The sequence below is a fragment of the Oncorhynchus keta genome, chromosome 23 (assembly GCF_023373465.1).
Source record: "Oncorhynchus keta strain PuntledgeMale-10-30-2019 chromosome 23, Oket_V2, whole genome shotgun sequence".
NCBI classification, from domain to species: Eukaryota; Metazoa; Chordata; class Actinopteri; order Salmoniformes; family Salmonidae; genus Oncorhynchus; species Oncorhynchus keta.
The window spans coordinates 14,257,644-14,271,723 of record NC_068443.1 but is presented as its reverse complement, the minus strand read 5'-3'; the positions used below and the strand labels follow the sequence as shown (position 1 = coordinate 14,271,723).

General features: G+C 46.1%; 1 protein-coding gene across 1 annotated transcript in view; it reads right to left on the bottom strand.

The window, feature by feature from the left end:
* Nucleotides 1-4,605: 4,605 nt before the first annotated feature.
* Nucleotides 4,606-14,080, bottom strand: part of LOC118402499 (mitogen-activated protein kinase kinase kinase 20-like) — a 34,762-nt gene continuing 25,287 nt past the window's right edge. Inside the window, exons 10-12 of the mRNA XM_052477408.1 lie at nt 5,794-5,932; nt 5,452-5,613; nt 4,606-4,692 (exon numbers count right to left, since the gene is read on the bottom strand). Coding sequence (XP_052333368.1) covers nt 4,606-4,692; nt 5,452-5,613; nt 5,794-5,932 — 388 coding nt within the window. The remainder of the gene's footprint in view (nt 4,693-5,451; nt 5,614-5,793; nt 5,933-14,080) is intronic.

Below are 14,080 nucleotides of genomic sequence, written 5' to 3'. Positions count from 1 at the left end.
TTAAAACAAGTCAAAATGAGGCTCAGTAGTGTGTGTGGCCTCCACGTGCCTGTATGACCTCCCTACAACGCCTGGGCATGCTCCTGATGAGGTGGCGGATGGTTTTCTGAGGGATCTCCTCCCAGACCTGGACTAAAGCATCCGCCAACCCCTGGACAGTCTGTGGTGCAATGTGGCGTTGGTGGATGGAGCGAGACATGATGTCCCAGATGTACTCAGTTGGATTCAGGTCTGGGGAACGGGCGGGCCAGTCCATAGCATCAATTCCTTCCTCTTGCAGGAACTGCTGACACACTCCAGCCACGTGAGGTCTAGCATTGTCTTGCATTAGGAGCACATGGAGGGCTGTGCGCCCCCCCCAAAGAAATGCCACCCCACACCATGACTGACCCACCGCCAAACCGGTCATGCTGGAGGATGTTGCAGGCAACACGGTGTTGGGCTGTAAGCACAACCCCCACCTGTGGACGTCGGGCCCTCATACCACCCTCATGGAGTCTGTTTCTCACCGTTTGAGCAGACACATGCACATTTGTGGCCTGCTGGAGGTCCTTTTGTAGGGCTCTGGCAGTGCTCCTCCTGCTCCTCCTTGCACAAAGGCGGAGGTAGCGGTCCTGCTGCTGGGTTGTTGCCCTCCTACGGCCTCCTCCACGTCTCCTGATGTACTGGCCTGTCTCTTGGTAACGCCTCCATGCTCTGGACACTACGCTGACAGACACAGCAAACCGTCTTGCCACAGCTCGCATTGATGTGCCATCCTGGATGAGCTGCACTACCTGAGCCACTTGTGTGGGTTGTAGACTCCGTCTCATGCTACCACTAGAGTGAAAGCACCGCCAGCATTCAAAAGTGACCAAAACATCAGCCAGGAAGCATAGGAACTGAGAAGTGGTCTGTGGTCACCACCTGCAGAACCACTCCTTTATTGGGGGTGTCTTGCTAATTGCCTATAATTTCCACCTGTTGTCTATTCCATTTGTACAACAGCATGTGAAATTTACTGTCAATCAGTGTTGCTTCTTAAGTGGACAGTTTGATTTCACGGAAGTGTGATTGACTTGGAGTTACAATGTGTTGTTTAAGTGTTCCCTTGATTTTTTTGAGCAGTGTATTTAGCTTTGATAGGTTCCTATTGTGCATCTCTATAGCTGTGTTTCCCAAATGGTGGAACTCAGCTAGGTCTTGTCTTGAAGGTTTTATTTACCTTCGCCTTACCGTTCAACTTCGTAGGTACAGAACACTGCCATATACTTTGCACTCAACCAAGCACAGCTTATAGGTCCAAGGCAGCCGTTTTCTTTGCAATAACAAATCATTTCTGGGTAACAATCAAGTACCTTACTGTGATAGTTTACAATTGAATTGGTAGTTTTAAAAAAAAATAGCTTATAGCAATTTCTCAATCAATAATTTGTCTAGTACTGTCGGGAGTTGTCTGAGTGGGACAGCTGTGATTGGCAGAGAGGTTTGGAACTTTCCTTCTTTATGGTCTATTAACTCATTTACCATACTGGTGATGTCACCAGGCAGGCCAGAGAAGGCAACAGCTCTTACACCTCTAAAACGGCATCATCATTATCAAATTTCACATTATTACTCAAACCTCAGTGTGGAAATCTGTTGTGAACAAAAATATAAACGCAACATGCGACAATTCTAAAGATTTTGCTCAGGTACAGTTCATATAAGGAAATCAGTCAGTTGAAAGTTATGGCCCTAATCTATGGATTTCACATGACTGGGAACACAGATATGCATCACATCGGATGAATGGCACGACAATGGACCTCAGGATCACGTGACGGTATCTCTGTGCATTCAAATTGCCATTAATAAAATGCTATTGTGTTCGTAGCTTATGCCTGCCCATACCATAATCTTGGGGATGCAGGTAGCCTAGTGGTTAGAGCTTTGGGCCAGTAACTGAAAGGTTGCTAGATCGAATCACTGAGCTGACAAGGTAAAAATCTGTCATTCTGCCCCTGATAAAGGCAGTTAACCCACTGTTCCTAGGCCGTCATTGCAAATAAGAGTTTGTTCTTACTTGACTTGCCTGGTTAAATAAAGGTTACATAAATAATAGCCCACCATGGGGCACTCTATTCACAACGTTGACATAAGCAAACCATTTTGTTGTGAGACACATTTTAGCGTGGACTTTTACCTTCCGCATCACAAGGTTCACCTGTGTAATGATCATGATCTTCTTGATATGCCACATCTGTCAAAGGGATGGATTACCTTGGCAAAGGAGAAATGCTCACTAACAAGGATGTAAACACATTTTTGCACAAAATGTAAGATAAATAAGCTGTTTGTGTACATGGAACATTTGTGGGATTTCAGCTCATGAAACATGGGACCAAAACATTACATGTTGTATTTATATTTTTGTTCAGTGTATATAAAACCCCTGAAAATCATGTTTTTAACTGCACTGGGCCTTAAAATGTTTGCTATGCTCTGTGTGTGTTTACCAGGTATAGTGATGCGCTGTTGTGCGGTCTGTGAGACATGTGTAACAGTTTATCGGTGTTGCTATGCGCTGTGTGTGTAATTATGTGTTGCTAGGCGGTAGAGAGCTGGACAGCGAGACTCAGGACCTGGCTCTGCTCAGTGTGGTCTGGCTGTCCTCACAGGTAACACACACACACACTTATAAACAACATGACAATCCACTAATTACATCACCAACTTATGTTGTAACTGTCTCTTGGTATTCTCTGTCCAGTGGAATGATCTCCTCAACTACCCCCTCTCCCTCCAGCGGTAATGCAGTCTCTGGCTCAAAAGAACGTGCGGGCCGTTGGATAAGATGAACTTGACTGTGAATGTGACTAAGAAGTTTAAGGAGTTCAACCATCCAGCCAGAGAGGGAGCATAAATACAGACCAGACATGGAAGGTACAGTATACACTCCATTCTCTCACCTTCTCATGAACACATACTTCCTCGTTCATTTATCTTAATTAACTTCACCCTCCTTTCCCTCCCCTCTTTCTCACCCAGGTGAGAGATTGCACACTCAGGGTGGGGTGATCACTGAGGCCCGTCTGAAGGAGTTAACCCCCTCTATGCCAGTAATCTCAGTACAAGCTGTACCAAACAACAGACAATGCATAATATCTATGAGTTTCCTCTGTACAAGACCAAGCTAGGAGGAACCACTTATGGCTGGACCTTCAGCCTCAAGACCAGAGAGAGACCAGCTAAATTGGTACTGGCCGGGGTGGCACAGCTGGTCAGTGTGTAGAGGTAGGGGTTAGGGGTTAGGGGGTGAGGAGGGAGGGAGAGAGATCAGCAGAGAGACAAGCCAAGTTGGTACTAGCTGGGGTAGCAATGCTGCTCACTGTGTGAGTCAGCTGTCAGGGTAGGCAGGAGAAATGAAGTGAAGAAGGATGAGGGACCTGCTCCTCTGTTGGTTTAAGGGATTTTTGGAGGGGTTGGAACGGAGTGAGGTAGTTATTTCGTTAGTTGTTGGTGGGCTGTGTCTTTTCCTCATTATGTTGCTCAGTGTGAGAGAAGTTACTTGAGGTAAAAAGTGTTACTACATCATCTCTCAAACCAGGTTTGATGCTGCTTTTGAAATACAGTATAAAGACATTTGTATGGTATTGTTTTAGCACCTGAAAGCTATAAGAAAAAAACATGTTTTTCATATGACTTAAATGAAAATATCAGTATTTATCTGAATTTATTGAAAAACAATACAATTTATAAAGAGAAGGGAGCTGCAAAATAGTTTTACACATTTGATCACAGTAAGGATCCATTTGATCACAGTAAGGATCCATTTGATCACAGTAAGGATCCATTTGATCACAATAAGGATCCATTTGATCACAGTAAGGATCCATTTGATCACAGTAAGGATCAATTTGATCACAATAAGGATCCATTTGATCACAGTAAGGATCCATTTGATCACAATAAGGATCCATTTGATCACAGTAAGGATCCATTTGATCACAGTAAGAATCCATTTGATCACAGTAAGGATCCATTTGATCACAGTAAGGATCCATTTGATCACAGTAAGGATCCATTTGATCACAGTAAGGATCCATTTGATCACAGTAAGGATCCATTTGATCACAGTAAGAATCCATTTGCTCACAGTAAGGATCCATTTGATCACAGTAAGGATCCATTTGATCACAGTAAGAATCCATTTGATCACAGTAAGAATCCATTTGATCACAGTAAGGATCCATTTGATCACAGTAAGAATCCATTAATTGAATTCAAAGTTTTGTTTTTGAATGAATGAACTGTATCAATGGTCTAAAAGCATAGAACATTGGATGGTACCCTGACTTGTCCTAGCCTCCACAAACTGCTCTCTGATCTATGTAACACGTGTTAATATGGCACATCAGTTGCATACCACTTTAAAGGCTTCAATACACCAGAACAACATGACAGTTTTCAGGAGGAAATCCACACTGCTGACAATTCTTCACTATTATCCCCTAATGTCCTCACAACAGGGGGTGGATACATTTGGCTTCAATGAAAACAAATAATAATGACGTAACAAAAACAAAATTGTGTGTGTGTGTGTGTGTGTACCTTCCCAGTATCCCTGTGTGTTTGTGTGTTCTCCTAGTCACTGTCGTGGTCAGACCAGCTCAGCTCCATCACGTTCATGTCTAACGCCGCAACGGTGGCGGCCATATTGATTTTGGTTCCCTGTCGCACGCTACAAATCTTAGAAGAGTTCTGATTGGACGTCGTCCACATGCTCATCTGTACTCCCGACCTCACCCCCTGACCTCTGACCCCTAACTCACTCCTGACCTTATGACTTATGACCCCAGCCGTATCACCCCTGACCACTACCACCCCCAGGTCACCTATCTCCCCCATGTTCATGTCCATGTCACCTACCCCCTCTACCCCATCAATATCAGCTAAAGAGAGCATGTCCCCAAACAAACGCCCCCCACCCAGCTCCCGAAACATGGACTGTAGCCTCTCTCCCTCCATACTCCCTCCATTCGCAATCCGCTCCTCCTTCATTCGCTCCCTCCATCCATCTTGTCTCCCACTCTCCCCCCAACCCCTCTCCTCCCTCTCATTCTCCCCCTCTACCTCTCCAATCCCATCCTGGAACCCCTTTAGCATGATCTGTAAACGCCCCCCGTCCCCTAGCGCCAGACACCCCCCAACTATCCCTCCCTCAGTTCCCCTCTCCTTCTCTCTCTCTCCCCAGGTTACCTCTAACCCTCCACCCACAGCTGCCTCCCCAAGACTGCTTGATAAGCCTCTAAACATGGACTGGAACCCCCCTATCCCCCTGTCCACCCCCCCCTCCATTCCCCTGTCCATCCCTCCCTCCATTCCCCTGTCCATGCCCCCCTCCATTCCCCTGTCCACCCCCCCCTCCATTCCCCTGTCCATCCCTCCCTCCATTCCCCTGTCCATCCCTCCCTCCATTCCCCTGTCCACCCCCCCCTCCATTCCCCTGTCCATCCCTCCCTCCATTCCCCTGTCCTTCTCTCCATTGCTGAGGGTTCGGATGAGGCAGGATATCTTGGCGCTGTTGGACTCCTGAGACTGAGAGTGGAAGAACGACTCCGAACCGATGCCTGATTCTATAGGTGAGAAGAACTGAAAGAGAGAAAGAAATATGGGGACAGGGGGGACGGAGACGGGGGTTGACGGGTTGATACTCTACAACATGACTCTTTCTAATATTTCATCTCAAATAAGGTTGTAAAACAAATAGAACACGTACATGAATGAAGCATTGTGATCTTTGAAACCCGGCCAAACATGTAGGCTACTCACAGGTGTCACATTGGACCTCTCCATCAGTCTCTCCTCCCACAGTTTCAGTCTTTGCTCTCTCTCCTCCAGCTCCTTCTCTTTAGTGGCCAGGTCTCTCTCCAGCCTCCGCAACCTCTCCAACGTAGCATCTATCTCACACCTACAGAGAGGAGAGCTACTGTTATACTATGCCCATTGTCCATTCCCTTACATTGTCTAGAGCTCTCAATTCAAGTCAATTCAAAGGGCTTTATTGTCATGGGAAAGATACAGTTGAAGTCGGAAGTTTACATACACTTGGGTTGGAGTCATTAAAACTTGTTTTTCAACCACTCCACAATTTTCTTGTTAACAAACTATAGTTTTGGCAAGTCGGTTAGGACATCTACTTTGTGCATGACAAGAAATTTTTCCAACAATTGTTTACAGACAGATTATTTCACATAAAATTCACAATTCCAGTGGGTCAGAAGTTTACATACACTAAGTTGAATATGCCTTTAACAGCTTGTAACATTGCAGAAAATAATGTCATGGCTTTAGAAGCTTCTGATAGGCTAATTGACTTCGTTTGAGTCAATTGGAGGTGTAACTGTGGATGTATTTCAAGGCCGACCTTCAAACTCAGTGCTTCTTTGCTTGACAAGACGTCAGGAAAATAATTGGAGACCTCCACAGGTCTGGTTCCTCCTTGAGAGCAATTTCCAAAAGCCTGAACGTACCACGTTCATCTGTACAAATATTGGTACGCAAGTATAAACACCATGGGACCACGCAGCCGTCATACCGCTCAGGAAGGAGACACGTTCTGTCTCCTAGAGATGAACGTACTTTGGTGCAAAAGTGAAAATGAATCCCAGAACAACAGCAAATGACTTTGTGAAGATGCTGGAGGAAACAGGTATAAAAGTGTCTATATACACAGTAAAACAAGTCCTATATCAACATATAACAAGTCTTATTTCAACCGCTCAGCAAGAAAGATGCCACTGCTCCAAAACCATCGTAAAAAAGCCAGACTACGGTTTGCAACTGCACATGGGGACAAAGATGGTACTTTTTAAGAAATGTCCTTTGGTCTGATGAAACAAAAATAGAACTGTTCGGTCATAATGACCATAGATATGTTTGGAGGAAAAAGGGGGACGCTTGCAAGCCAAAGAACACCATCCCAACCGTGAAGCACGGAGGTGACAGCATCATGTTGAGGGGGTGATTTGACTGTTGCAATTCACAAAATAGATATAATCACGAGGAGGAAAATTATGTGGATATATTGAAGCAACATCTCAAGACATCAGTAAGAAAGTTAAAGCTTGGTCGCAAATGGGTCTTTCAAATGGACAATGACCCCAAGCATACTCCCATAGTTGTAGCAAAATGGCTTAAGGACAGCAAAATCAAGGTATTGGACTGGCCATCACAAAGCCCTGACCTCAATCAGGGCTGAATTTGTGGGCAGAACTGAAAAAACGTGTGTGATCAAGGAGGCCTACAATCCTGACTCAGTTACACCAGCTCTGTCAGGAGGAATGGCCAAAATTCACCCAACTTATTGTGGGAAGCTGGTGGAAGGCTACCCAAAACATTTGACCCAAGTTAAACATTTTAAAGGCAATGCTACCAAATACTAATTGAGTGTATGTAAACTTCTGACCCACTGGGAATGTGATTAAAGAAATACAAGCTGAAATAAATCATTCGCTCTACCATTATTCTGACATTTCACATTCTTAAAATAAAGTGGTGATCCTAAGTGACCTAAAACAGGGAATTTTTACTAGGATTAAATGTCATGAATTGTGATAAACTGAGTTTAAATGTATTTGGCTAAGGTGTATGTAAACGTCCAACTTCAACTGTATATTTACAGTGTTGTAACGACGTGCAAATAGTTAGGGTACAAAAGGAAAAATAAATAAACATAAATATGGGTTGTATTTACAATGATGTTTGTTCTTCACTGGTTGCCCTTTTCTGGTGGCAACAGGTCACAAATATTGCGGCTGTGATGCACACTGTAGTATTTCACTAAATAGATATGGGAGTTGATCAAATTTGGGATTGTTTTTGAATTCTTTGAGGGTCCCTGTATTCTGAGGGAAATATGTACCTCTAATATGGTCATACTTTGTGCAGGAGGTTAGGAAGTGCAGCTCAGTTTCCACCTCATTTTGTGGGCAGTGTGCACATAGCTTGTCTTCTCTTGAGAGCCAGGTCTGCCTACGGCGGCCTTTCTCAATAGAAGGGCTATGCTCACTGAGTCTGTACATAGTCAAAGTTTTCCTTTAGTTTGGTTCAGTCACAGTGATCAGGTATGCTGCCAGTGTGTACTCTCTGTTTGGGGCCAAATAGCATTCTAGTTTGCTCTGTTTTTTTGTGAATTCTTTCCAACGCGTCAAGTAATTATCTTTTTTGTTTTCTCATGATTTGGTTGGTTCTAATTGTGATGATGTCCTGGAGCTCTGTGGGGTCTGTTTGTGAACAGAGCTCCAGGAACAGATTGCTTAGGGGACCCTTCTCCAGGTTCATCTCTCTGTATGTGATGGCTTTGTTATGGAAGGTTTGGGATACGCTTCCTTTTAGCTTTTCGTGGCTATCGGCCTAATTCTGCTCTGCATGCATTATTTTGTGTTCTAGGTTGTATAGAGAGCATATTTTTGAAGAATTCTGCATGCAGTGTCTCAATTTGGTGTTTGTCACATTTTGTAAATTCATGGTTGGTGAGCGGACCACAGACCTCACAACCATAGAGGGCAATGGGTTCTATAACTGATTCAAGTACCTAATCAGAATGTCGAATGTGATGTTCCTTTTGATGGCATAGAAGGTCCTTCTTTCCGTGTCTCTCAGATCATTCACAGCTTTGTGGAAGTTACCTGTGGCGCTGATGTTTAGGCCAAGGTATGTATAATTGTTTGTGTGCTCTAGGGCAACGGTATCTAGATGGAATTTGTATTTGTGGTCCTGGACCTTTTTTGGAACGCCATTATTTTGGTCTCACTGAGATTTACTGTCAGGGCCCAGGTCTGACAGAATCTGTGCAGGAGATCTAGGTGCTACTGTAGGCCCTCCTTGGTTGGTGACAGTAGCATGAGATCATCAGAAAACAGTGGACATTTGACTTCAGATTCTAGTAGGGTGTGGCCGGGTTCTGCAGACTGTTCTAGTGCCCTCGCCAATTTGTTGACATACGTAGATGTTGAAGATGGTGGGACTTTATCCCTTTTTCCCCCCACGGCCTTGTGGAAAGAAATGTGTGTGTTTTTTGCCAATTTTAACCTCAGACTTGTTGTTTGTGTACATGGATTTTATAATGTTGTATGTTTTTCCCCCAACACCACTTTCCATCAGTTTGTATAGCAGACCCTCATGCCAAAATGAGTCAAAGGCTTTTTTTTAAATCAACAACCCATGAGAAGACTTTGCCTTTGTTTCGGTTTGTTTGTTTGTCAATTAAGGTGTGCAGGGTGAAAATGTGGTCTGTCGCATAATTTGGTAAAAAGCCAATTTGGCATTAGCAGCAGTACATTGTTTTCACTGAGGAAATGTACAAGTCTGCTGTTAATGATAATGCAGAGGATTTTCCCACGGTTGCTGTTGACGCATATCCCACAGTAGTAATTGGGGTCAAATTTGTCTCAACTTTTGTGGATTGGGGTGATCAGCTAAGGATGATGTTAAAGAGTTTCAGTATAGCTAATTGGAATTTGTGGTCTTTATATTTGATCATTTCATTTAGGATACCATCAACACCACAGGCCTTTTTGGGTTGGAGTGTTTTTATTTTGTCCTTGTAACTCATTCAAGGTAATTGGAGTGTGTTATGTTAGTTTTTACTAGTTGATGCTAAGATTTGTATTTGATCATGTATATGTTTTGCTGTTTGTCTTTGGTATAGAGACAAACAGATAGGAGAAGTGGTTTACCCAGACATCTCCATTTTGGATAGATAACTCTATGTTTTGCTGTTTGTCTTTGGTATAGAGACAAACAGATAGGAGAAGTGGTTTACCCAGACATCTCCATTTTGAATAGATAACTCTATGTTTTGCTGTTTGTCTTTGGTATAGAGACAAACAGATAGGAGAAGTGGTTTACCCAGACATCTCCATTTTGAATAGATAACTCTATGTTTTGCTGTTTGTCTTTGGTATAGAGACAAACAGATAGGAGAAGTGGTTTACCCAGACATCTCCATTTTGAATAGATAACTCTATGTTTTGCTGTTTTTTTAGTGTTTTCCAATTTTCCCAGAAGTGGTTAGAGTCTATGGATTCTTCAATTACATTGAGCTGATTTCTGACGTGCTGTTCCTTCTTTTTCCCATATTGTATTTCTCTATTGTTTTAGTGATTCACCATATATATATATTCAAGGCATAGACTCAGGTTGTCTGGGTCTCTATGTTTTTGGTTGGACAGGTTTCTCAATTTCCTTCTCAGGTTTTTGCATTCTTCATCAAACAATTTGTCATTGTTGTTCATTTTCTTTGGTTTTCTACTTCTAAGTTTATACCTTCACTATTACAGTAGTATGTTTTGTCCAGGAAGTTGTCTAAAGGTGATTGAATTTGTTGTTGCCTCATTGTTTTTTGGTAGGTTTCCACACTGCATTCTTTCCATCTATAGCATGTGTTTGTATTACTCAGTTCCTTTGGCTTTGTTGCCTCATGATTGAGTATTGCTCTGTTCAAGTAGACTGTGATTTTGCTGTGATCTGACAGGGGTGTCAGTGGGCTGACTGTGAGCGCTCAAAGACTGGGTTGAGGTCAGTGATAAAGTAGTCTACAGTACTACTGCCAAGAGATGAGCTATAGGTGTACCTACCGTAGGAGTCCCCTTTCAGCCTGCCTTTGACTATGTACATACCCAGCGCGACAGAGCTACAGGAGTTGTGACCCGTTTTTGTTGGTTATGTTGTCATAGTTGTGCCTAGGGGGGGCATGTGGGAGAGAGAACGCTGTCACCTCCAGGCAGGTGTTTGTCCCCCTGTGTGCTGAGGGTGTCAGGTTCTTGTCCGGTTCTGGCATTAGGTCGCTATCTGTCTAGTGCTGGCGATTTATTCCACTATGGGGCAATGTTTAGTCTGTGATATGAAATGATATAACACACACAACACCTAAATATACAGACATCTGATGCACAGATATATCTCCCTCCCCCTCTCCCTAAACTCTTCCAACTCTCCCTCTCTTCAAAATTCTCCCTCAATTCAAACTTCTCCCTCTCTCCAAACCCCAATCGCACTGCTCGCCTCCTAATCCGACTTCTCTCCTCCACTTAAAGCCTCACAACGTTTCCCCTCTGTAAACCTTCCTCCAATGACAACCCCCACTAGCTCTCCCGCCCACTGTCTCCAACTCTTCTCCCCCTCTTCCACTCCCTCTCTCTTCCCCACTCCCTCCCTTCCCCACTCTCTCCCTTCCCATTTGTCTCCCCCACTCTGTCCCTCCCCTCTACCCCCACTCCCTACCGCCCCATCTCACTCTCTCTTCCCCCTCTCTCTTCCCCACTCCCTCCCTTCCCCACTCCCTCTCTTCCCCACTCCCTCCCTTCCCCACTCCCTCCCTTCCCCACTCTCTCTTCCCCCTCTCTCTTCCCCACTCCCTCTCTTCCCCACTCCCTCCCTTCCCCACTACCTCCCTTCCCCACTCTCTCCCTTCCCCACTCCCTCTCTTCCCCCTCTCTCTTCCCCACTCTCTCCCTTCCCCCTCTCTCTTCCCCACTCCCTCCGTTCCCCACTCCCTCCCTTCCCCACTCCCTCCCTTCCCCACTCCCTCTCTTCCCCACTCCCTCCCTTCCCCACTCCCTCCCTTCCCCACTCTCTCTTCCCCCTCTCTCTTCCCCACTCCCTCTCTTCCCCCTCCCTCCCTTCCCCACTCCCTCCCTTCCCCCTCTCTCTTCCCCACTCCCTCTGTTCCCCACTCCCTCCCTTCCCCACTCCCTCCCTTCCCCACTCCCTCTCTTCCCCACTCCCTCTCTTCCCCACTCCCTCCCTTCCCCACTCCCTCCGTTCCCCACTCCCTCCCTTCCCCACTCCCTCCCTTCCCCACTCCCTCCCTTCCCCACTCTCTCTTCCCCCTCTCCCTTCCCCACTCCCTCTCTTCCCCACTCCCTCTCTTCCCCACTCCCTCCCTTCCCCCTCTCTCTTCCCCACTCCCTCTGTTCCCCACTCCCTCCCTTCCCCACTCCCTCCCTTCCCCACTCCCTCTCTTCCCCACTCCCTCTCTTCCCCACTCCCTCCCTTCCCCACTCCCTCCCTTCCCCACTCCCTCCGTTCCCCACTCCCTCCCTTCCCCACTCCCTCCCTTCCCCACTCCCTCCCTTCCCCACTCTCTCTTCCCCCTCTCCCTTCCCCACTCCCTCTCTTCCCCACTCCCTCTCTTCCCCACTCCCTCCCTTCCCCCTCTCTCTTCCCCACTCCCTCTGTTCCCCACTCCCTCCCTTCCCCACTCCCTCCCTTCCCCACTCCCTCTCTTCCCCACTCCCTCTCTTCCCCACTCCCTCCCTTCCCCACTCCCTCCCTTCCCCACTCCCTCCCTTCCCCACTCCCTCCCTTCCCCCTCTCTCTTCCCCACTCCCTCTGTTCCCCACTCCCTCCCTTCCCCACTCCCTCCCTTCCCCACTCCCTCTTTTCCCCACTCCATCCCTTCCCCACTCCCTCCCTTCCCCCCTCTCTCTTCCCCCTCTCTCTTCCCCACTCCCTCTCTTCCCCACTCCCTCCCTTCCCCACTCCCTCCCTTCCCCACTCCCTCTCTTCCCCACTCCCTCCCTCCCTTCCCCACTCCCTCCCTTCCCCACTCCCTCCCTTCCCCACTCTCTCTTCCCCCTCTCTCTTCCCCACTCCCTCCCTTCCCCACTCCCTCCCTTCCCCACTCTCTCCCTTCCCCCTCTCTCTTCCCCACTCCCTCCCTTCCCCACTCGTATGGTCAGGTGCCACAAAAAAAGACTTAGGAAAATTGCAAGGGCTCAAAACAGGGCAGCACTGCTGGTCCTTGGATGTACACAGAGAGCTAATATGAATTATGTGCATGTCAATCTCTCCTGGCTCAAAGTGGAGGAGAGATTGACTTAATCACTACTAATATTTATGAGAGGCATTGACATGTTGAATGCACCGAGCTGTCTGTCTAAACTATTGGCACACAGCTCAGACACCCATGCATACCCCACAAGACATGCCATAAATAAATGTGTGAAGTTCTGTTCTTGTCTAATGATGTTCTGTATTATGTTTTATGTTTTGTTTGGACCCCAGGAAGAGTAGCTGCTGCTTTTGCAACAGTTAATGGGGATCCTAATAAAATTCCAAAATACCAAATGCCACAAAAGGTCTCTTCACAGTCCCCAAGTCCAGAACAGACGCACAGTACTACATAGAGCCATTACTACATGCTTACATCAGTTACTATCAAGTAACTGATGTAAGCAGTAAAATTAGATTTAAAAATAATTTAAAAAAAACAGATAAAAATACACCTTATAGAACAGCCGGGACTTTGAAGCAACACAAACATAGGCACACACACACACACATACACACACACGATAACATACGCACTATACACACACAGAGTTAGTACTACAGATATGTGGTAGTGGTGGAGTAGGGGCCTAAGTGCACAAAGTTTGTTGTGAAATCTGTGAATGTATTGTAATGTTTTTAAAATTTGATAAAATACCTCCCTTCCCATTTGTCTCCTCCACTCTCTCCCTTCCCCTGCTCTCTACCTCCCCCTCTCTCTCCCTCGCTCTCCCCCACCCTTACTCTCCCCCACCCTCTACCTCCCCCTCTCTCGCTCTCCCTCTCTCTCACTCTCCACCTCTCTCCTCTCAACTCCCTCCCCCCAACTCTCCCTCCCCCTTTCCCTCCCCCACTATCTCCCTCAACTCTCTCCTCCACTCTCTCCCCCTTAATCTCTCCCTCCACTTCTCCCTCCACTTCTCTCTCCCCACTCTCTCCCTCCTCCACCCTCTCCCCCAGATCTTTCCACTCATTCTCTATTCTTCTCTCATAATTGATGATCTTGCCACACTCATGTCAAACACGAACAGAATCTGTCACCCTCTTCCTCCTCCTCCCTCTTGTCTCTCTTCTCTCTTCATCAGTGTTTTATTTTTCACCCTCTCCATTTTGTTTCCTCTCTATATAGTGCCCCCCTTCCCTCTTTTTTCCATACTTGACTTCTAGCTGCCCCCTGTATGCTTCTCATGTGAACTCTTTCTTCTTCCTGTCGCCCCCCCTGGTCTCTTTTTTTTTCATTTTTTTTTCACCTTTATTTAACCAGGTAGGCTAGTTGAGAACA